This window comes from Rhynchophorus ferrugineus, unplaced genomic scaffold (assembly GCF_030347505.1).
Source record: "Rhynchophorus ferrugineus isolate W39M unplaced genomic scaffold, kcgeb_rfMv2 rfM1, whole genome shotgun sequence".
Taxonomy (NCBI): domain Eukaryota; kingdom Metazoa; phylum Arthropoda; class Insecta; order Coleoptera; family Curculionidae; genus Rhynchophorus; species Rhynchophorus ferrugineus.
Genome location: NW_027472580.1, coordinates 27064505 through 27090216, shown reverse-complemented (window position 1 = coordinate 27090216; position 25712 = coordinate 27064505). Strand labels below are relative to the sequence as shown.

Sequence of the window (25712 nt, the reverse complement as noted above, 5' to 3'; positions counted from 1 at the left end):
GAAATATCACGTATACTTATGTTTTATTTCATTCATTTCATTTCATTTCATTTATATTTCAAGTTCTGAAAATAATCTTACTTATAACACTTTGTTATAATGTTCAATGGGATAGTAATTTACACTTATCAATACTTTGTTGATTATTGAGAGTTCATGAAAATAAGATTTAATTAAATGCAATTTAAGAATGTTCCGTGTATTCACTGTCCATAATAAAAATAATGGGTCCTTAACGTAGATCTTTAACAGCTGTATATCAAACCAGAGCAAAAGCTTACTCATTATTTCTTCATGGTAGTCGCTGTTGGGCTTATGCAAAGAATTATTACAAAAATATAACAAAAAATCAAATGTTATTCTAACTTTTACTTTTTCCATCAACTTTTGTTACAGTTATATCATTTTTATTAGGTATTGTAACCTTTGTTAAGGGTAGAAAAATATAGTCAACACAGAATCCTTAAGTATGCGTCTCAATTTGGATTAAAATATTATAATTCAGTAGATTATGAAATTTAAATGGGCGCACGAAAGGTACAGTCCTACACCCACACATAATTTTATTACAACCGTAAGCTGTCCTGGCGGGTTAACGACCAAGTATATCCCCTTGATGATTTCTTCAAGAGAAAGGTGTGTAATACTTTCGATTACAGCCCTGGGTTCTTGAAAACGGAACAGAGAAAGGGCAGAAAGATGATCATAATGATACAATCGCGATTATGTCCTTATTTGTAGGCTGATATTTTGTCAAACATATAATATTCGCCCGGTGTTTCAGTTTTTTTTAATTAGATATAAGCAGGTAAGCTATATTATTATTCGAGTTACATTTTTGTGTTAATACTTGTTGGAATTAAAATGAATTATAACACGAATTCGTTTTGCAAATTATCTTACGTATAAGTTTATAGTACTGACTGAGTTAATAATACCGAAGATAATTTACAATAAACGTCTACATATCAGCAAATGATTATTTTAGATTCCTATAATAATATACAATATCTGAAGCTACATCACATTTATTTAGTTTATATAGTCGATATCATCAACGTGGCTTTATTAAAATTAAAAGTTTAAAAGTTATTTTAATTTTATTAAATTGAAAAAAAGTCTACTGCAGGATTCCGGGGATTATATTATGATATAGGGAAAAACATATTTATGTTGTACAGTTTTATATTCTTGATGGTATCTGACCACATACAACATTTTTACATATTTGTGTTATTTCTGTTTAATAGTAATAATTCTGACAGAGCTTCTTTGAAGAATTATTATCTCAGCTTAGTTACAGTATAGCAATCAATTTTCTTTTATTTTTATTAATGGTTTGAGCTGAAGGAAACTTTTATTACTTTAATTTTATTAAATTCCTGTGGATATTGAAAAATTATATTACTTATCCTATAAAAATAATATAAGAATAGAAATATCTAATTTGATATATAGTCTGTTCAAAGTTATTTTTAGTTAGTTACATAGGTCACCTAAATTTGTGACTAAAAACGTCGCAATGTCGCCGCATCAACTTTAAGTTTTAGTTCACTTTGGGTTTGACATACAACAAAATCCTAATCTAAGTAAAATAATAGAAGAAACATGTTATCAAATATAATTTATTTTAACATTATAGTAAACTACAGTTAATTATACAGCCACAATAGTTTACAGGTTAGAGTTATAACCTCTTATTACTATAGCTAAAATTTTGTACACGCCTGACAACCGGACGTCTTTGACAGGCTCATTGTCTCTCTTCTGAACTAAAATAAAATGGGAAGGGAAATATTGTCTGATTCTAAAACCAATTTACAAATTGCGGTAGGCAATGCATTAAACGTCTTGATGACGCATCTACAAGTAAACGTTGAATATACTATATAATTGTTATTGATTTTAAATCAGCTATATTGCAAATAATATATAAATAGTTTTGTAATGTTTAATTATTTCTTCTTTCAGCACCAATGAGGATGCGTAATGGGGAAAAAGCTTCTTGTGACGTTCGCAGAGGTCGTCATGGTTGCCTTGATATGCAGTGTTGTTTCAGGCGTAAACGCGCTCGTGAAAAAGGTAATTAACATTATTGTTTTTTCTGTTGCCTATATATTACTATTGGCTCGCATGGTACTTGAACAAATAATTATTTATTTTTACATGCAAAAAGATTTTGTAATGCGTAAAGACCAAAAATATGTTGAATAATATTGGTCTGGTAAAATAAAATAATTATCAGTGAATTTATTACTTATCAAAACATTTTTCGAAATATATTTATTATATTATACTAATTATATTTCTGGCCAATAGTAAAAAACAAATCATGGGCGAAATTGAATTTATTACTTATCAAAACATTTTTCTTGAAAATTAATGTACTTCTCCATGCTTGTAAACCAATTTTCAAAATACGGAGATAAAAAATGCCATTGGGTGCAAAATCTGGAACGTAGGGGGATGATCTATGAATTCTGGTAGAAAATGATCTTGACCTCCCATTGGAGCTTTCCTCCAATAAGTCCCCCCCCCCCAGTGATGTAGGGAAGATGATGTTCTCAAGGGAGCACGTGGAGTTTGTGGTAATTTGTAAATCTCGTTTGACATGTTGTTGCGGATATAAAATGATGATTCGAGGTTCCCACAACTTGCGATAAGAACGACGATACTTTTTACTGCATATTTGGTGCTATAAATAGGGGATGATTTTTGAAACTGTGACAGGTTTTGTTTTAAACAGAGCGAGTTAGTGTATTTTAGAGAAGTATTTTTTTTTCTTTCCGAAAGAGAACATTCTCACAGCCTCATAATCAATACAATGGATTGTATTGCTTGACCCATTTTATATTTTATATTTTTATGAATGTATTGTGTATAGTGTCCAATTTCTTAAATAGGAAGCCGCAGCCGCAAAGAAACCTTGACATCTATATTCGAGATTTTAGTATTAGTCTTATAAATTAGATTAAAAGGATTTTTTTTATTTTGATGCTTATTGTGAAAAACCGGTGCTATATATAGTATTTAGAATATTATCCACCGATAGCCGCTACATTTTCCCAACATTCAGTCAACTTACGGATTCCATATCGAAAGAACGACGTGTCTCTTGAAGTTATCCACAAATCGGTGATCACAAAGTTATCACAAAAAAGTGAAGCGCTGCTCAAACAGGTCACGACTCATATGTCGGAATAAGTTGTAATCAGAAAGGACAAGGTCCGGAATATACTGGATAGGTGAGATAGCACTACTCATTTTAGCGTTTTCAAGTATGTTTTCATCCGTTTTTTAATATGTAGTCGAGCATTGTCATGCTGATATAGTCGATAGCGGTTCCCATTGATGGTTTATTTGGCTCTCCGGAATGGTTACCATAAGCATTTGATGACCTTCAGCCGCTCTGGATTATCGTAATGGATCTTCTTTTCATCACCAGTAACAATACAATGCAAAAAACCCTCCCAATCTTGTCCTTGAAGTAGCATTTTACACATGGCACATACCTTTCAATATCTTGGCTTCAATTCATACCGTGCAAAATATCCAAGCTTTTGAATCATTCCCATGTTAGCTAAGCGAAGCGAAATTGTTTCTTATGTTACTCCCGACAATTCGGCATATTGTTCTTGCGTTTTACAGTGTTTATCATCTAGTAATGTTTTCAAATCCTCGCCTTAATTTTTATTGGCTGTCCACAACGCTCTTTGACTTCCGTGTCAAAATCATCATTTTTAAAACATCGAAATAACCTCGAAGCCAGTGTTTAGCCACTTTTTTGTTTCGATTTTCAGCAAATGCGAATTAGATATTTTCAACAGACTGAAAAAAATTTTGGCCCACACTTTGACGAAATTTACATTTGTACTCGATGCGATTTAACTTGGTAACACTATCTGTTGTAAATCCTTTAATTCTTTGTGACTCTTGATGAAAAAGTATCAGGGGTTCCCAGAATGTGGAACATTTCAGGGGTTTGCGTGGTATCCTTGTGCACGGTACATTCTAATCTTCTTCATATAGTTCCAATTTTAAGATATGTACCGCAGACGCGAGCTGAATAAAACAGAATGAGTGTAAATAGTAATTTTTTTTGAACAGTAATTTTTCCTGGAAATTTCATCAACAAACGAATATTTTTATATTATTTCCATTCAATGTAAAATGCACTAACAATTTTCTTAACAACCCAGATCTTAGAAAATACCTTTTATATATTTGACATTTAATTAGACGTAAAGTGTCATGTTTAAGCTAATAAACTAGACGATAAAGTACAACCGATGAATATTTTCGCGGAATTAACTGTCTAATTTACTTGTATGAATTCGAGAATAATTTATAACTTTCTTGCAGGAGGATATCGAGTCGAGTCTGAACATAATACACGAGGTGTCGACGAACAGTTTGGGTTCATTATGCGTGACAGAGAGCTTTCGATCCTTAAGTGTTCCCTTGGATACCCTGCTATTCGAGCCGGCTCGACAAAAAGCCGATCTGGCCGCGACACTTTTGCAAGATTTGGGTTTGGCGTATCACAACGGTGAGTGTTTCTTTATCGCTTTAAACTGACACGTAATTGAGTCATTCAATTATTGTAAATTGTAAATCAGTTAAATATATCTGTTTTAATTAACTATGTAAATTTATGAATTAAATATACCTTATATTTAATCGTATACTGGTTTTGTACTCTGCTTCAACTTATTAAAACTATGTGTTCTATCAACTAAATTATGATTCATGTTACCTTTATAATATTGACAGTAACAATAAGTCTGGCTGGTCATAAAAAATTTTATTCTTTTTATTGGTATTTATTTGTACTATCGATCGCCTTGTGGCCGAAATTCAGCTACAATTTATTAGGTTAATCATGCTTCTCACGTAATAGAGTAGAGTTTGTTTTAGTAATATTTTTAACACAAGATCAGATATGTACTTGATATATAATATAAATTAAATTAATATATATCTATACATTAAAACATATTAAAATATATTCAAAGTATCTCAAGAACTAACAGTCACCAGCCTTTTTTAAATTGCATTTCTGGAGCTGCTTAACAGTAATTCAGAAAAAACAAATAACGAGGGTATCCAACCGAAGCTGCCTAAAGCCTTTCAAATCAAAATGTCTGCCATTATGACGGAGACGGCGAGCGAAGGAAGACATTATGATTTAAACATAGCCCCGAAAGAAATGTTTAGCCGAGACGCTGATGATTAAGAAGTGATGTAAAAATATCTATGAGTTCAAAAGATTGTGAAAGAAAATTTTGACAAAAAATTACAGAAAATGAATTGGAAATAATGAAATGCATAGGAATAAAATGAAAAGGAATATTGAAGGTAAAATCGAAAACGAATCGAATTGAATATATTTAAAATTTTGAAACAAAAAATATAACGGCCGCGTAAAATACACCATGTTGCACGTACCTTCCATTCACGAGTCCAAACCCAATTTTGCGAAAAATCACGTCGGTCACCACTTTAGGGTAAATGATGTGGCTCGGTGTATGGAGATAAATCGAAATGAAACAGTGGTGTTTATATTATGTGACCGTTATTTATTGGCTATATAAAAAATGTGAAAAATATAATTAGATAAAATAGATGGCAGCGGTATTACCTGGAGACGAGGCTTGGGCAGTCGATGGTGACACGTCTAAACCAAACGATGGTTGAGCACCAGGGGTGTGCAACTGCAATGGTAAGTAGTGGGGCAAAGTTTCGCTTAGTCCAATTATTGGCGGCGCTGACAATGCGAATTTGATTGGTTAGTTTAAAATAGTTATGTAGAAACCTGTAAGGAAAATACTTTGCTTTGATTGGTCTGCCATTTCCCCTGATTATTTTGTGACGTCACATTTATTGGCCAATAGTATTTAAATAAATATCAAATTTAAATTTTAAAATTAATTTATTAAAATAAAATTCTATACAAATATACATAAGCGTAAAAAATATAAATATATATAAACAAAAAGCAAAAAAAAACAATTATGAACTCTATTCTAGGCAATATTAAAATATCTATAATTCTTCTATAACGCCTTCCCATATATGTTTAGTGCCACCAATTTTATGGGATCTATTAGAGTTCTAACTTATCTTGATATATTGAAGGTAAACTTTAAATCCTTCCCTGTTGATATTGCATTAACTTCATTAAACCAAAAATACAATCACACCTCATAATAACTTAAAATTTGGTCTTGAAAATCATTATGGATTGAACAGTTGAAAAACTAAAAATTTATGTGTTTTTTAAAAATATTTAGATTTTAAAGTATTTAATTTGTGGAACTACTTAATATTGAATATAGACAAATATTGCATGTTGTCTCTTTTTCAGAAGTTTTGTTAAATAGCCTGAAATAAGACTAAAATACAATATTAGACTCGTTTTCCTCAGAGCAAAATTCTCTGGAACTGAAAATATAGACTCAACTGCTGATTTAACAACCTCAAGTGGTACTAGATCTCCCGTTAAAAAAGAATATAAGTTATCTAACATGTTCATCTCCTTCACAATTTTCTCCGGGAGAATTATGTGAAATAATTGAAGTGATGAGCCCTTTTAAAAATTTCTCGAACATACTAGGGGAAGGATGCTGTTTCTACCTCCATAACCTCTAATAGATCCAACAAAATTCTTTAAGCAATCTTGGTTAAGATTTGTTAAACAAATGTAGTTATTTGTAAATTTAGACAAAATAGATTTCTTTAAGGTAATAAATTCCCTAAAAGTAGCAATTAAATTTATTGATGGCACCATAACAAATATTATCTTAACAAGGCAATCAAATTTAAATACATAATTCCTCTACTATAAAATGATTGAACACTGATTGTTCTCAAAGTTAAAGTATTGCAAATATTTTAGGGATGTTTTACAATTAAAAGTAGTATTTATTACTACTAATTATCCAGTTATATTAATTGTTACCTTTTTGTAAGACTTCTTTATGTAGAGACATCACACTGACAGCATACGAACAACTTGGTAGATTAATTGAATTTTTTTACTACTAACATCTTCATAAGGTTTTGAAATTCTGTAAACAAAGAATATATAAACAGACATGTAGTAGATAGATAATTTTATATATACCTGATAAAACCAATGATGGATATGCATTTACCCTAATACCTGTTCGTGAAGGAAGGATAATTCTAAATTTTTCACTAAAATGTCCATAACAAACACCATGACGTTGATATATTTGCATTGTGGTGTATCCAGGTAACTTACTACTAGTTACTTGATCAACCCATTTTTGGAAAGGAGCGAGATCATTCTTTGGGAAACGATGTCTAATTTCCGTAGTAGAATTTTACTCCGGTGCATTACATCTTTTACTATACCGACGCATTGTCATCAATTTTTATATTATTACTCCATAATAATTAATGTAAAACAGAAAATATGCACAACGTAAAACGAAAATCTCGTGATCTAAACAAAAACCATAACCTACAAAGAACAAACATAAAAATGGACGCCCATAGAAAATGCTGATTTCACACAATTTGATCGACCAATCACATTTCATGTTAGTGGCGGCACCAGGAATTTAAACTAGCCAATCACAATTTGCGATCGCAGCGCTACAGTTGATTGAACTAAACAAAACATTTCCCCAAGGTCGCCTATACCGTGAAATTTCTATTTTTTCTATGTTGAGCACTGAATGTATTGAAATACCCTTCAATAACATCCCAGATAAACGTCTCGGGGTTGCCGCCAGCTATTCGTTATCGGGTTTTAGTTGGTGCTACTGGCACCCCGACCGTGTTCAACATCTGGGATTATATTTCTGGGTATTTTGTAGACCGTTATTCCACGATGTAAAATTCGACATGCCTGAAGGTCGCTACACATTAAATTAAGAGAGTATTGATAACGTTAAATTACTACACCACTGAGCATAACAAATGTATTATAGTGAGATTATTTTCAGAACTGCTTCAGAGCATCTAATATAAGTATATATATCATCTTTTTTTATTTTTATGTTATAAATATAATTATGGAATAATAAATGAAGTAATACTGTAAGTAAATAAATTTTTAAATTGATATTTGGCTTTAGCATGTATATCAAAACGATAACGAACACAATTGGGTAATTTATTTTTTACAATTTAGAAAGGTATATTAAATGAATATATCTACAATCATTAAATGAACTATTGACTTTAAAACTTAGGTCTGTAAAATAAGTAATCAAAGTAGTTGAAACAAGGTTCATAGATTAAAATGTCATATAGTCACATATCTTATTGCATTAATCGTTGAACACCTTAATATCTATCAATGCTGTAAAATATATAAATTAAGTAGTTTGTTTTATTTTAATTTCTGCATATTGTCGTTACTTCATTTAGATATTCATTAATCTTCTTTTATCTTTTATCCATATTAGTGACTTAAAATACGAAGGTGTTTCAAATACAATCGAGACAAATACTCTGACACGTTTATTTACTATTAAAAAAATTACATTAGTTTACAATTTTTCTAGGTATTTCCCTTCAGTTACGTATTTTGTTTATCTTTCAAGAAGTTTTTTGTACGTCTGTATCGAAGAATTTCTTGGGCAACTCGGACAGTTATGTGCGCACGAACTCCATTACCTCGTCGTCGGTGTTGAATCTTTTGCCTCACAAGGCTTATTTCAGTGGTTCAAAGATGTGGTAGTTGCACTGTGGTAAATCCGAATTATAGGAGGGGTGTTCCAGTACCTTCCACCCCAATTCCGATATTGTATTGAGCGTGAGATGCACGGTATGAAGACGCCCGTTATCCTGGAGAAGAATCGCACTTCTATGCAGCATTAGTGTTACGTTGGGTGTGCAGGAAATCGACGTATAGCACGCCCCGCCGGTTCCAGAACACCATACACAGAACCTTACCCGCAGACCTGGTTGTCTTCGCTTTGACTGGCGCTTTCTCCGCTCTTTAGACGACTTGCTTTTGGGTGTGTAATAGTGTACCCATGTCTCGTCTGTAATGAAGATTCGCGTTAAAAAACCGTCCTCCTCCGCCTCGTATCGCGTCGGCAAGTGGCGACAAACTTTCAACCGTGTAAATTTTTACTCGAAGTTTAACAGTTTAGGGACCCATAGCGTCGTTATTTTGCGATACTGGAGGTACTCGTGGAAATATCTTGAACACTCATCCTACGGTCCCCCAAAAAGAGTTGTCCTATGCGGATAATGTTGTCTGCTGTCATGCTGGTTCGCGGTTGACAATCATGTGGCTTATTCTCGACATTTTCGCAGCCATTCTTGAATGCTTTGGTCTGTTTAAACACAGTAGCCCTACACAGCACACACTACCGAACTGATTTTGCAAACGCAGAAAAAATTCCGTCTTTTTAACGCTTCCCACGTTAAAAACGAATGACAATAAGTTGCGCTACGGCGGTCGACACTTGACGTTTATTCATGGTCGTTGCACACGCATGAAACACGCGCTCCCGACGAAAACTATGCCACACTGTTCGTAAGCTACCCAGCTATCACATATTCAAGTTACGACCCTCAAAAGATACATGCGCGCCATCCACAGCGTTTATCTCCAGCATATTTGAACCATCCTCGTATATATTGGAGAACAATAAATACACTGGGCTGGTTAAAAAAATATGTTTCTTACCTATATTTAAAAAAATTGCATCGTTCTTTGATTATTTATTCCACTCTTTGACTTTTAAAACAGCTGATGTAATATTTTACTCTGAGCAAATTTATTTATTTATTTATTCACTTTGATTCTTTCTACATTAATTCTTAAGCCATATGGATTAGCAGTGCTAATAATAAGAATGATCGAAGCCTCAACATCTGTATCAGCGAATATAGCGCTGTTATCAACAATCATTAGATCGACTAAGGAGTTTTTAATATCATTTTGAACGTCATGTGTGTTTTTTACTTCTCGCTTTATTACATCCATTACTATGTTGAATGATAATGGAGAGACGACATTTTCTTGGAGAACACCCTGTCCAATGAATTTTATAAATCCTTTCACATTCGCGCAGAGCTAATAGAGTCACCAGAAGATGCTTGAAGTATCCTTTTTTAATTATATAGTAACGCTTAGTTGGTATTTTTAGGTTAATTTTAGATTATTTTTTAATTAATTTGTTGAGATAATATAATTATTATTATTTAATGAAGAAAAACAATAGAGGCTTTAGGAGTGCTATCGAATTTATGTTATGTTATTTATGTTATATGTTATATGAAATTATATTTTTATATTATATGAAAAGGCAATTTCTTTAAAGACGATACTAAGGGTATTAATAAAAAGTGATGAAATTTGCATACGTTTTTACTTATACCTTTCTGATTTTGCAGACCATTGAAAAGATTAACAAATGGTAAAAGGTGTTTGAAATTGGAAGTTGAAAAATGAAATTAAATTTCGTGAATTTTTGAAAAAGTATAAATAGTATTAGTTAGTTAGGTGAAATAATTAGATACAATAAGAGTTGAAGCTTTATGAACTAATATTTATTTCAACTTACATAATTCTCTCGAGGCGATATGTCTTATGCTGTTTCATAACAGATCAATTGAAAAGTCCCCGGCCTACCATAGTAAAACACATTTTTTTGGCAAAATTAGTTTTCTTTATTCAACATAATTCCCTTCAAGGGTTATACACTGATTACAGCGACCCTCCAATTTTTCGGTAACATTTTTGTGGTACGATTTACTCTTTGCTTCAAAATAGGCCTCAATTTGGGCGGTCACCTCTTCATTCGACGAAAATTTCTTACCAGTGAGCATTCTTTTGATATCTGAGAACAGGAAATAACCGCTGGGAGCCATATCTGGAGAATACGGTGGATGGATGGATTTTTGTCATCGTCTCACTGATTTGTGAAACGGTGCTTTGTCCTGGTGAAGCAGCACTTTCTTTTTCTTCAAATGTAGCCTTTTTCGGCGATTTCGTCCTTTAAACGGTCCAGTAACGCTATGTAATAGTCGCTGTTGATGGTCTTTCCTTTTTCAAGGTAGTCAATGAAAATTATTCGATGCGCATTCATGCGCAAAATACAGGCGCCATAAACTTGCTAGCCAACTGTTCCCACGTTTTGGAGCGGGTTCAGCGTGTGCAGTCCACTCGGATGATTGTCGATTTAACTTCGGAGTGATATGATGGAGCCATCCATTGTCACATATCGACGCAAAAACTCGAGTTTATTACGCTTGATCATCTTCAAAGACTGCTCTGAATCATCAACACGTCGTTGTTATTGGTCAAAAGTGATCTCGCACGGCACCTATTTTACACAGAGCTTTCTCACACCCAAATGTTCGTGAATAATATGATGTATACGTTCAGTTAAATTTTATTGAATTTCATTCAATTTACGATCATTCAAAGTCATAAAAAATCATCGTTGGTAACAACCTCTTTTGGACGTCCACTGCGTTCACCGTCTTTGGTGCTCATTTCACCACATCTAAACTTAGCATACCAATTCCTGACGGTTGATTTTCCCGGGGCCCTGTCCGGAAACTCGGCATCAAGCCAATTTTTGGCTCCAACTGTATTTTCTACCTTGAAAAACCAATATTTTATCATGGAAAGGTGCTTCACTTAAAATGCTATAATTCACAAGCTAATGATCCGGCAGTTGTCAAAATGTATACACAAATCTTTTGAGGGTTAGCGCTAACTAGAAAACCTATGGATTTAATTCTAGTAGCGCCATCTATATGTCTGAATACGGACTTTTCAATTGACCTGTTATATACTGTTTATTATTATGAAAGAGAGCTCTGAAAAACAAGATGTTAGTAACAATTGAGAAGTGATTGATTAGATATATTTCGAAAATATATGTTGTTGATGTTTTGGTGTAACAATTAATTTTTTAGGGGTACATATTTAGGCATTTGTGAAATAATGGTGAATCTATTTTGTAACATTATGAGGTTTAGATCATCTCTAAAGGTATTATATTGTTCCTGTTACCTTTGGTCGCTAAATTTTGGTTAATTCAGTGTTGTCGAATGAGAGGTATGCTTCTTAAGTAATAAAAAAAACCATATATTTCAGAATCTTGTATATGCCTAATCAACATATCGCACGCACAAAGCATGGTTCATTGTCAAAAAACTCATTAACACCCCCATACCATTTGGATTCCATTGGCACTTTCTATCGAAGCCTTTATTTCGCTGGAAAGTGGAAATTTGTTTGACATAATAAATCATAGTTTGAATCTATTTACAGGCGATTCAGACATGAACTAAGTTGTTTTCCAACAAGAAGGTGCAATATATCGCATCAGCCGCAAAATAATTGACCTTCCATTAAGGTCGGTATACCGTGGCCACTAATGGACATTTTGGTCCGATATTTAGCTGAGTATTTATTTAGGTTCTTAAATAAGAACAAAATACATATACACTATATTACGAAAATACATACTTTATTTACAATAGAAAATATTATAACAGTTTAAACATAACAATATAATAAATAACAACTTTTATCGTATATAAAACCAAGACCAATTTTGGAACGCCCTGCAGAATGTACACTCCATCAATGAAGAAATTTGAATATTTTTTGGATTTAAAGCCAAAGCCGAGGCCAATTAAAAAGTTTTCTTGTTTTTATACCAATGAATAAAAATGCAACCACTGTTTTGTATCATCTACAGAATGTATTTTATAATTTTGATAATATATTATTGTTAGAAATTATATTATAAATTTGGATACAATATTGTGTTGTTAATAATCCAACAAATTCTAAAATATACAATATTTATCTGCTTTCGTTAATATCTGACTAGTTTTCATTTTATTTGTTGCTAATGTTAATTAACAAGTCATTTTTATTAGTTCTCTCCTTTTTGCTGTCATATTATTTAGCTGTATGCGGTTCCTGATTGTTGACGCGGGACCTGGAAAAATACTTTGTTAGTTTACTGAGAAATGTAAATCGATATGAAATAAGAGTGAATTTATGACTAATAGTTATGAACGAAGTAAACTATAAATTAATAATTCATTTAATATTGACACTTGCCTATGATTTTGTCTAACATATTACTAGGTTATTCGATCTACGGAAATATATAAATAATACGCAAAAATATGGCCATTTTTGTTGAGTGATATTTTCCGATATTATTTCAAAAATATATCGATAGTTTTAAAATAGAGTATCGAACATGGAATTTCAGATCTGTCACTCTCTGTTTTCGATCTTTATAATGAAAATATCGATATTAACTTCTATGGATTTCGACGAAAATGTCTTCCCGGCAAGCATTTTTTTGAGATCTGAGAACAGGAAATAGTCGCAAGGGCCAGATCTGGAAAATACGTTGGATGAGGAAGCAATTCAAAGCCCAATTCAAGGATTTTTGCCATCATTTTCATTGACTTGTGACACGGTGCATTGTCTGGGTGAAGCAGCAATTTCTTTTTCTTTAAATGCGGCCGTTTTTTCGTCGATTTCGTCTTTCAAACGGTCCAATAACGCTATGTAATAGCCCCTGTTGATGGCCCTTCCTTTTTCAAGGTAATCAATGAAAATTATTCTATGCGCATCCCAAAATACAGAATCCATAACCTTGGCAGCCGACTGTTGCGTTTTCCCACGCTTTGGAGCAGGTTCATCATGTGCAGTCCACTCGGATGACTGTCGATTGAACTTCGGAGTGAAATGATGGAGCCATGTTTCATCCATTCTCACATATCGACGTAAAAACTCGGGTTTATTACGCTTGATTATCTTCAAACACTGCTTCGAATCATCAACTTGTCGTTGTTTTTGGACAATAGTGAGCTTGCCCGGCACCCACTTTGCAGAGAGCTTTCTCATACCCAAATATTCGTAAATGATATGATGTACACGTTCAAATGATATCTTTATTGTTTGATTCAATTTCAATTTACGATCATTCAAAAGATTTTTTAATGTTTTCGTCGGTAACAGCCTCTTTTGGGCGTCCACTGAGTTCACCGTCTTCGGTGCTCTTTTCATCACCTCTAAACTTAGCATAGCAATCCTTGATGATTGATTCTCCTGGGGGAGTGCCCAGAAACTCGGCCATCAAGCTAAGATTTTGCTTCAACTGTATTTTTTCCCTTCAAAAAGCAATATTTTATCAACACGATATATTCCTTTCTATCCATTTTCTTCACAATAACAAAAATTGCATCACTCAGAAAGTTATAATTCACAAACTAATGATCCGACATCTGTCAAATGTATACACAATATTTACATTACAATCTTTTGAAGGTTAGGGCTAACTAAACTACATATGGATTTAATTCTAGTAGCGCCATCTATGTGTCAGGCCGGGGATTTTTCAATTGACCTGTTATATGTTTGTCATATTACTCTGCATTTCTAAAAAATTCTGAAATTCTTTAAAAAACTCTTTTTTTTATTAGAATAGGAGAAATTAATAAATTACAGCAAGACTGGAATGACAAATTGGTTTGCTAGATGACGTAGGATATGTACTATACGTTACTAGTATTAAATTGAATGAAAAACCTAACTAAAATTGATATACGAATAATCATGATTATATATTCTAGACTCAAAAAATTTACCGTCACATTATGATTTTCAAAGCTTGCTTAAAGGCAGAGGAAAACTAGCTAAAATGTAACTAACTAGCACTAGTCGGTTATGTTTAATTTGAATATATCAATATTACTGTCATTGTTAGAGTTATGAAAAAATTAAACTGATACTGTCGCAGATAATATTATACATATTTGAAATATGAACAGAATATGACAAATATGCTACTAGATGAAAAATAAAGTTAGTAGATAATAATTCATGCATACAAAGTACATTTAGAGCACATTAATAGTGTAAAGATAAATGCAAAGGAAATACATCAATATAAATATATAATTGTATAACATATTTAGCGAATATACCTATAAATGTGTATAATATAAATTAGTAAATTTTGACAACATAATAAGCTATTAGTACAACATCTACTATACAAGTTTAATCTTATTTTGAGTTATGGTTTTTAACTCTCAATTCCACTAATTGTGCTAAAATATTGATAATTGTAATAACATTGTGATGAACTTTTTTCGTAGATAAACAATATCGTTAACTAAATTTATTTCTCAACAAAATACTGGCCTGTAAACGTAGAAAACCTCATAAACAATCAAACCAAACTAAATTATATAATAAATTAAATATATGAACTATTAAATAATGTTTCTATTCATTTTCAGTAAAGATGCGCTCAACTGGCCAATCATATACTATAACTTCCCTTAGTCTACATTTCCCTCTGAACTGATTTAGAGAGGTCAAGCTCTAAAATCCTTCTTCAAAATAAAATATTTATTATTGATCCACCTTAACCAGCTTAACTGACTCATTCATTCGAAAAAGATGAAAGTTTGATAATGAGATTTAAAAAATGATTGATCTTTTGTCGTAAGAGTGCTAATATTGAATTTTACTCAATATGTTACTTGACTTACCTCTCGAGGTTGATCACGTATTGAATGGTTTCTCTTAATCATGTCCTGCCTCATCTTTAATTCACTTATCAACAGTCGATTGCCTTGGAAGTTTTCTCTTTTTGATACCCGTCTTCCTAAAGTATCCACTGTTTCGTTGAGCTGTCGGGGAAGCATGATAGGGAAATGTCCGGCAACTACGGCTTCATTGTAGCGGGTCGATGAACGTGATAAATATGGGAAGTGACCCGCCATTTCTTCTTCCGATGCCCGATAGTTGTATTGGTTTTGATTGTAAAGTCCAGGGAAATGACTAGCCATTTCTACATCATACCGACTTGCTTGGATACTGGGCGTACGGGCAACTCCATTACGTTGACGCATAATGTCCTGATCATATGCAGGATTATCATATGCCTTGTTCTCTTCCATATAATCGAAGCTAGAGGCTTTCGAAGCCGTTTCAATAGGATCTACGTTGGCTGCGTTCTGACTGTTGGTGGAAACTGACTCGGACTCAGAATTTCTCCTTCCCATATCGCCATCGTAATCCTGTATTGGTTGGCGGTGTTTTCCTTGCTTCTTTTTGATTTGATTGATGATGTCCTGATTGGATTCCTCGCCGGGTCTTTGTGGTGGCGCCATCAAGGGAGTATTGGGACTGAGTGTGGCCCAAAGTGGACCAGTTTGGGTCCAAATCAGGCCTTTCTTCTTGGTTTTTTCGATTTTCCCTTTGGAAGGGCGCGGTTCTTCTTCAACAACACTGTTGGCAGTTTCCGATTCTCTAGTCAATGATGGTCTACACTCTGATATCTGTACGCTGGACCGTGGCGTCGATTGCGCTTCTACTTCTTCAATTTTGTTTAGCGGAGAGTATGCATTGTAGTGGCATTCATATTCATGTTTCCAAGCTGGTTTACCAAAAGGAAGTACCTCCATACAACCTACAAAAGAATAGATAATAAAGAACTATATAGAAATCATATATTACCAAGTAATATTTTGTGACGATTTACTCAACAAAATATTGAAGACAGTGGTACACAAATGCTTATTCAACTAATTACAGGCACGAGTATATGTCCGATGACCTTTCATTTTAGATTGATTATAGGGGGGTGTTACTGTTCAGATCACCATTGGTTGTATAATAGAGTCCTCTTAACTCTGAAATATTAATTCTGAATGATATTTCGTAGCCTATATAAGTAATAAATGTTTGGACAAAGTTATTAAGACAGTTTCTACTGCTGATATATCATCCACTAGAGCAAACGTGATAGTATATCGTAAATAGGTCAATAAATAAAAAAGAAATATCTCAAACCTAAAGTAATACAAAAATTGCAGGTTTTTGTAAGAGAAATTGATAACGTTTACGTAAAATTAGAAGTATAATCACTCGGAAGACATTTATTATTATCAATATTATTTTTTTACATTAGCTGTGCTCAAGTAGAATCCATGAAGTTCTACAGTAAACCAGTGTCTTTCAAATAAGGCCAGTACTTTTTTAAGTTTTGAATTTTATTTTGAAAGAAACTGTTTATAAACATCAGTAGATATCAGGACTTTTTAAAAAGGTTTTTCTAAAAAAATCTAGTGGTCTCATTTAAGTTCTCATACTCTAAAACATGTAAGGAATACTTTGATGGGTATTCTCATTTCTACTCAGAACTAGAAGTGTGTGAATAAAATTTGATAAAAACGTACTGATGAAAATTTATTGATATATCCAGACTTTTTTTCCTCGGACCAACAAACAAAACTGTTAGATATATTTGCAACTACATAACAGAAACAATAAGTAGTTGGAACGGTTGGTTCAAGATGTTGGTGGAGTTGGGAGGAACTTTAATATATGTTAATATTAATGTAATTGTACACTCGGCGCCCTGCTTCAATGTAAAGTATCTCTTGACAGAGTTTTCCTCTTGTTTTTTTAAATTACATTTTTAGTGGATAGTGTATTCTCTGCTATTAAAATCTAATGAAACTGTTACTGCAGATGTCTGCCGACGTCATTTGAATAAACTGAATGTTGCATTGTAGCAAAATGACCAGAAATAGGGATTAACAAATGCAATCATCCGTTTGAATAACAACGCTCAACCATACATTGCAAGAATTATGAAGAATTGGCACGCGGTTTCGAGATGATGAAGAAGTACTAAAAGGGATCGACAATTCATAACGAAAATGGATTTATTTAACAAAATTTTTACCTCAATAAATGTCTTTTTGAGGTGATAATGATTAGAATACATGCAACTGATATATAGTCGAATAAGGCCATATTTATTAAGAATATTTACAAATATAGAATCAGCAGCGCTACAAAAAGATTGAATAAAACAAAAACAAGTATTGCAACACATATACGTCTATTGATATATACTTACCAAATCGTTTGAAAGAACATGGGAACAAGAACAAAGTGCTTATATTCTCGTAAGGAAAATTTCTTACAGCATCCGGTGGTTTTCCATTCACCGCTACGCATCTGTGACAAAAGCTTTCTTTGTCGGATTGAGTATATATAGGCTCACAATTGAGATATCCTTTACATCCAGCGCACCTTAGAAAACTCTCTACTCTGTCTGGTACTGCTATCAAGCCTTTCTCTGTAGAAAATAAATACTATATATATAAAACACTGAAAGCCGAACGATCTTTATATGATCTTACGGTCGTCGTCATAGGGAAAACTACGTTTTCCTTTGAAGCAAGAGCCTGGATGGCTAAACAATAATCCACAACAACCGGAATATCGGCACGATGATATGTGGTACGGAGCATCTTTCCATTCAAGCATAGCAGGACAGTGTTTCTGCCAGTTGATGCAGGGATAAAGGAAGTTTGAAGCTAATGCCTCGTATATTAGATTTCTGTAAAAGAACATAAATTAGCAATATCATTAATTTTTCAACTTAGAATCATTTTTGAATAAGAGCTAGTATATACTAAAAGTAAATGAAACAAGGCTTAGGTGTGCCATTATGTATGATCATGACCATGACATCAATGCTACTCTGAAATTGAGTAAGAATCTAGGTTGTTGATAAGACTTCATATTAGACTCAATGTCTCTATCTGCATGTATAGTGCTATATAATCAGTGAATATCAGATTGTTAAGAAGTTTGTAGCATTACATTCAATGCTATATCTGCTTGAAAACACTTTTCTCATAATTACTTTCGATTCTATATTCAAATGAAGTGGAGAAACGACATCTTCTTGTTTAATAGTTGTTAAATCAATCTTTTAAATCCACATATTTCTACTATAACAGTCGATTGAAAAGTCCCCGGCCTGATACATAGATGGCGTTACTGGAATTAAATTCATAAGTTTTTTAGTTAGCCCTAACCGTCAAAAGATGCATGTATAAATTTGACAGATGTCGGGCGATTAGTTTGTGAATTATAGCATTTTGAGTGAAGCAACTTTTGTTACTGCGAAAAAATGGATAAAAAGGAATTTCGCGTGTTGATAAAATCTTGCTTTTTGAACGGAGAAAATACCGTTGAAGAAAAAACTAGGCTTGATGCCGAGTTTCCGAACACTGCCCCAGGAAAATCAACCATCAAGGATAGGTATACCAAGTTTATATGTGAATTGAGCACCGAAGACGATGAACGCAGTGAACGCCCAAAGGGATGTTACCGACGAAAACATTAGAAAAACTACAAAATGATTTTTAACAGCGACTATTATTAGCGTTATTGGAGCATTTGAAAGACGAAATCGGCCGCATTTGATGAAAAAGAAATTACTGCTTCACCGAGACAATGCACCGTATCAAAAATCCATGAATTGGGCTTCGAATTGCTTCCTAATCCACCGTATTCTTCAGATCTGACACCAGCTACGATTTCCTGTTCCCAGATCTCAAAAGTATACTCGCTGAGGAGAAATTTTCGTCAAATGAAGATGTGATGGACGAAACTGAGGCTTATTTTGAAGCAAAGTACAAATTGTACTAGAAAAATGGTATCGAAACGTTGAAGGGTCGCTATAATCAGTATATCACCCTTAAAGGGATTATGTTCAATAAAAAAAACTAATTTTGCCAAAAAAATTTGTTTTACTATGGTAGGCCGGGGACTTTTCAATTGACCTGTTAGTGCACTATAACATTGAATTAATTTAGAAGATGAATGTAAATTAATTTTAGATTAACCAAGTAACCATGTGTGATTGTTTTCTATTTTTGATTATCTTAGGCAAAAGTGCAAAATCCGACAAGAAAGATGATCACAGTCACGCCAGTAACCAGGCTGGGTAAGACCGGATGTCTTCTGGGATGATTTCTAAGTTGGTCACTCGCCAGTCGGTAGACTTAATACCGAGCACCGTGGTTCGGAGCCCACGTTAAACAGCAGGTCCAGTCCAGCTAGACCCTCGTTGGTAAAAAGGGGGCTTTTTTTGGTCGTTAAATTAATATTTAGAAACTTACCTACAAAACTGTTTTGTAAATACTCTACATTGATCACACATAATACGCCCATCTGATAGTAAATATACTTTTCCTCCTTCTATTGGTCGATTGCACGACAAACATTTATTGCCGTATAGGAATGAAAATGGGATCTGCGGTTTGCTCATGCTGAAAATATAATTAAATTAATATTAAATACATATTACTAAACGTTACATATTTTGACTATCTATTCAGTTCATACATGTTATTTTAACAACTTGTTTAATAGATCTTTACTTAAAACTTACGTTTTGTAAAATCAAGTTCAGGGAGACAAACAAAGCATCAATTTTGATACTACACATTTGATAAATGTCTGTTACCTTTATTATTAATAGACATTATCTAAATTAATCTACACTATATTTAGTTATTCAATATTTACACTATAAGCAAAATACTAGTTATTTCGTTTCGTTCTTCGAAAAAGGAGGAGGTTTTATATTCGGTTGTTTGGTTCCATCTTCTAATGTATGTCTACCAGTTTCTCCGTCAATTGTGGGCCGGTTTTCAAAATTCTTTGTTTATTCGAAAGAGCTCTTCTGAGATGGTCTCATATTTGCTTGGGGGGGGGGGGGGTAGATAATCGAGAGAAACACACGTTATCAGATATTTGTGTATAACCTTATTGCTGAGCTGATGTGACGAAAAATTGAAAGTCGTTCAATGCAAAGTCCGTTCAATTTTTTTGTTAATAGTATTTTAAATTATAAAAGTGAATTTCATTTCAACAGATCATGAGGAAATTAAATTTGGTGAATAGCTAAATCCTACTTTAATTTATAGATTTTTGCTATGATTTTCTTAGCTATGTGAGAAACTGCGTATCTTCATCGAAAATTATTTTCTACCTCCACCAAACAACTGGTTTCGCAATACAGGCCAGCCTCTTGATTTGGTCCCGCCCCATGGTAGTAGTGTCTTCTATACCAACAATGTACAAACCCCTCTTTTTCGATTCTAAAATGATCGAAGTAGTGCTGATAAAGTTGCTTTCAAAAGTGCTGTTGTTGCATTATTAGCATATTTTGTTACAATTATATAGATATTGGCTATTTAAATTGATAAAGTGATTAGAATTTTTACAACCCTTTAAAACTATATTTTTGTAACGCTTTTTAATGATGATGCAGTTATTGGGCGACCTTTGGCTATGGTAAAATGAATCAACCGACTTCCAAAACATTGTTCTTGAATTTTGTTCCGAATTTGTGTTCATGACATTTTGGTATGATATTTGTAATAAAAAGCGTATTCACTATATAGTTTTTACTTTTCTTTGTTAAACTTTATTAAAACTTCGCTAAAAATTTCGTTAACGGAATGAAATGTTGGTTATGTTGTTAAAAAGGCAATTTTTAATGAACAATAGGTGGTCCTTTGCAAAGCTGTTTAACAGCCATAACAGACGTAACAGGTATAACAGACCAGAATATTTAGGTCTATCTATTTCCTATTTTAGGAATATTATGAACATAATATTTATCCAGCTACATATGGTGGACTTGAATGAAAATCTACACGGAAATATAAAAATTAAAGTGCTACTGAATAAAGTAGATTGGGAAACGAAACTCTCAAACAGACGAGATAAAGTAATATGAGTGTTAGTACTAAATGTTAGAAACCGAATAATATCTTCAATGGAAATATATAACCGTGATCTACTTCAGAATATTTTAAAAGTAAATCACTATCTAAATTTCCGCGAAAAAATGTTGTTTTATTAGAATATATTAACATTAGGCTTAAAAGAGAAAAGTTAATCTTCTACGATAATTTCATGCGAAAAAAGACATGGTTTAGGCCAGGAAAATCATCCACATCGAGACCGTACTGGAATATTGATGAAAAATCGAATGACGTATTAAACATAATTTGAAAGATTCTTTTAAAATTATGTTTAAATGATTAATGCAAGTAAATGCTCAAGAAATGTTAAAACGTAGCAGGTGGAAAATAATAGAGCATTTTTGCATATGATGCATTAATTTTTCAACATGGAATTCATGTTTTCAAATTCATATAATTAACTAATAAACAATAAATAGGTTAAGTGTTATTAGAAACAATTAAACAATGATTAATTATAATATGTAAATTATGATGTTATTATAATTAACTATTATTATTGTTATTATTATAATATGTAACTATTAACTTATGATGGTTATATTTTTTATTAAGTGCATCACACGTGTTAAATAGGGATTTCTAGTTTCTGTTTCTCTAATTTTTTCTGGCTAAATTCTTACCTTCGTAAACAAGTATTTCTCTATAATAATATATTTAACTTCAGTTAATTAGACCTTTCAATTATTTTGTTATTTAGCATTCGGCAACGCTAATTGAAAAAAGTAATTAGCGACGACAAGGTCATTAACCGTCTTCCTAAATTCAACGCTATAAATAATTAATGATTTATTTGGAGATTAGGTTTAAAGGATTAGTAAAAACCGTGTTTACCGTTAAAACTACGCTTTATTATTTATTTCGGCCGATAAGTTAATTTTAATCTGTCGCTAATGGAAAAAAGGCCAAAAAACAAAGCTATTTATTTGTTTCAAGAAAGGAGCGAATATCTTGTGTGACTAAATGTTCAAAATATTGGTGATATATTAATTAGTGATGTATTAAGTAGGAAATATACTAGGAGTGGCGATGAAAAAGCAATAATAACGTTGAAAAACGTATTATTTTATTTTCCATTTCAATATCACAGTAATACAGATATTTTTTACTAGTACTGGAAGTATTTTTTTGTTAACTGGTTCAAGATGCATGCTCATTTCTCTTCCATTACTTCGGCACATATTAGTTCTGTTCATTTTATTACTGTTTAGTATTAAAACATTTCTTATTAAGATATTTCTCTACTATTAAAACGGAACGTATAGTATTAAAACGTGGATGATTTAACCACGATCTCATCAACCAACTACTATTGTGACATAATTTTTTTTTAAGTTTCTAATGAATGGCCCTTTATTATTTCTGTATTGCTGATATTAGGTGCCTTGACATATTTTACACATACTAGCGATATCTATTAGCGAAAATGGAAACTATCAATATAAATAACTGTTAAATAGGCAAACCTAATTGTGAAATTCCATGGTTTTAACATTTCGCTACGATTTCTCTTTTCTATTTGACATTTCTCTACTATTAGTACGGATGGTAGCAATGTAGAGAAAACAATAATTTCAGTTAAGCTAATCTTTTGACATTTAATCTCCTTCGCTCTCTCTGTCAGCACCCGGCCCGTCTGGCGAGAGGAGTTGCGTTTATCAGTGCGTATTGTATGTCTACAAGTAACAATACTCATTTTTTAAATTAATTTAGAAGGGATTTTTTTTAATGACTTTTGATAGGATTAACAAAAATATTTAATTAATTGCCAGACATTTTTATGAATATAATGTGCGAGACGCTACATTTTATTTATATAAAAAACAATTATTTCAGTATGGCTGAAATTTTATTATTTATTTGATTGATTATTTAAGTATCAAAATACGTAAAATTAATTTGCCTGACAATAATTCTATTGTTAAATAATAAGAAGCACTGATTAAGTCCGGAAAATAAAATAGGTATGTTAAAAGAGCAGAAATCTGCAGTCGAAGCTTGAAACTTATGTTTGCGAAAAGACGAGCAATAGCGATCAACAGGTCGTCATAACATATCAGTGACAAGTTTTGATTATCATTTGTTCAGAGCGATGCAGTATGGCTTGGTTGGCACCGTATTTGGAAAGTATGAGTAGTACAAAAATGCATGCAATCGATCGTTGTCAAACAACATTTCGATACGGTATATCCTTGTTCAGAAGATAGAAAAAAGTTTTAGAAGATGACGGAAACGTTTTGATCAATATTGTACCAATTTTTTAATCAAATACCCTTCTAAAATAAAAAAATGCATTTCATGTTGTTCTATTTTATCTTTAATAATGATGTTTTATCTTATTTGATGTCGGTCACTTCTATATTTTCGTTTGATCTCCATAGAAGGTCTCCGACTAATTATATAACTGGTCGAAAGCAATACGATTACAAATAATGGTTGACTTCATTTAAAAAATCGTTCTTAAAAGTTATATGAACTAATTCTAGGTTTTTTCTGGTTAAATGAAAACGTAATTATACACTTTTATACGTTTCCAACAGAAGTGAATATCTTATATGACATCACTGCATGTTTAGTGAGTAAACAGGCTTCATTGATTTTAAGTACAATAAAATGTAATCTCATTTAATTGTGTTCTACGTTTTGAATTCTTGTTTAAGAAGATTACAGTATTAATTTTTGTTCTATAAATAGGTTTAGAAACATGATAGTGTATAGTAAAAGTAAGCGTATTTGCTTTATGCACACTAATTATAACATATTACATGGGAGAGAACGTTTGATGAATACCCCTGCTAAACAATAGAAATGCATATTTGCTCTAAGGGTACAAATAAATAGCGTAGTATTAATCTCGATATTGAACAAAGTTTAGATGGTATTTTAGAGTTTTTGTTTCTATACGATTATACTCTCATCTGATGGCGTCATCAGTGATTTATAATCACTTAGCTTAGTTTTTTAATTGCTATTAAATTATCATTTGTTTGTCTGAAGTATCCTAATTTTTATCGACATTTAAATAGACTATCTCTTGTTAAATTAGATACTAACAAAAATGAGCATCTAAAAAATTATATCTAATATATCATATCAATATATATGTCGTCTTATTTCACATTGCTTTTTATAATGTGTCCTTTTATAATTTGCTAGAGCATCTCGATTGAGACGAATATTATTGATAATGAAGTATTTTACTTTAACACATATGTTAGCCTGATGAACGTGATAGAGTCACCTTATGAAATAAAAGATACTTTGCTTTTTTAACTAACTTCGAAAAAGGAGGAGGTTCTATGTTCGTCTGTATATAGATTGTTTTTCTTTCATGTATGCTCGCCGATTTCTATGTCAATTGCGGACCGATTAAAAAAAATATTTGAAAGAATGCACTTCCGAGGAGGTCCAAGTTCCCATTGTAACCAAGTCAGGATCTCATGGGGAAAGGGGCGGAAATCGAGGGAAAAGTTCAAATTTCAAAGACACGTACAAAGTTTTCATATATTTTTTATGTAAAATAATCAGATATTTGGGAATAATGCTATTGCGGAGCTGATTTAACGAAAAATCTGAAGTTGTTCAGTGGAAAAGCCATTAGCCGTAGCGTATAAGACCCGGTAGAAATAGAGAAGCTAATGGTGTAAGCGTAAGCTCTGGTGTAAATATTATAGTGTTTAGCTCTCGGTCGCAGATCGCGAGTACGATTTCCGGCGCTGAAAATAGTTTTTAATTTTAGAGAGCTCCTTATTTATTTTTTGAAGTCGGTTCAATTTTTTTGCTAAAATTTGTTTTTTGGAAAAAACCTCATAATATCAGTTTTAATAAGAAATATAAATTTTAGATAGGCAGAGTTGCAGTTTTTATTAAATTTATTCAAGTAAAATAATTATATTTGCACTTGAAATTGTCAAGAAGCGAAAGATTTATTATTAATTTGGTACTGTTTAATGTCATTTTTATCATTAAATACAGAGTACCTCTTGTATTTGATTGCATTTAATTATTCTATAAAGTCAATAATAATGTGATATTGTCTCATGTATGATCCATCATGTCATTTATTGTCAATTCTAAAT

General features: G+C 32.4%; 2 protein-coding genes and 1 non-coding gene across 5 annotated transcripts in view; 1 reads left to right on the top strand and 2 right to left on the bottom strand.

Moving 5' to 3' along the window:
• The window catches only part of LOC143206585 (putative G-protein coupled receptor CG31760), a 337104-nt gene that overhangs the window by 101256 nt on the left and 210136 nt on the right, over positions 1–25712 (top strand). For all 3 annotated transcript variants that reach the window (XM_076419193.1, XM_076419192.1, XM_076419194.1), the window contains exons 3-4: positions 1972–2082; positions 4363–4549. In XM_076419193.1, the coding sequence (XP_076275308.1) occupies positions 1990–2082; positions 4363–4549 (280 nt within the window). In that variant the 5' untranslated portion in view covers positions 1972–1989. The remainder of the gene's footprint in view (positions 1–1971; positions 2083–4362; positions 4550–25712) is intronic.
• Positions 3959–4063, bottom strand: LOC143189429 (U6 spliceosomal RNA). Its single transcript, XR_013003879.1, has one exon. It is a non-coding gene; the product is annotated as a U6 spliceosomal RNA (small nuclear RNA).
• LOC143206586 (uncharacterized) overlaps positions 12460–25712 on the bottom strand; it is a 36972-nt gene continuing 23719 nt past the window's right edge. The window contains exons 2-6 of the mRNA XM_076419195.1: positions 19978–20127; positions 18205–18404; positions 17919–18140; positions 15538–16460; positions 12460–12956 (exon numbers count right to left, since the gene is read on the bottom strand). Of these exons, the coding sequence (XP_076275310.1) occupies positions 12921–12956; positions 15538–16460; positions 17919–18140; positions 18205–18404; positions 19978–20126 (1530 nt within the window). The 5' untranslated portion in view covers position 20127 and the 3' untranslated portion in view covers positions 12460–12920. The remainder of the gene's footprint in view (positions 12957–15537; positions 16461–17918; positions 18141–18204; positions 18405–19977; positions 20128–25712) is intronic.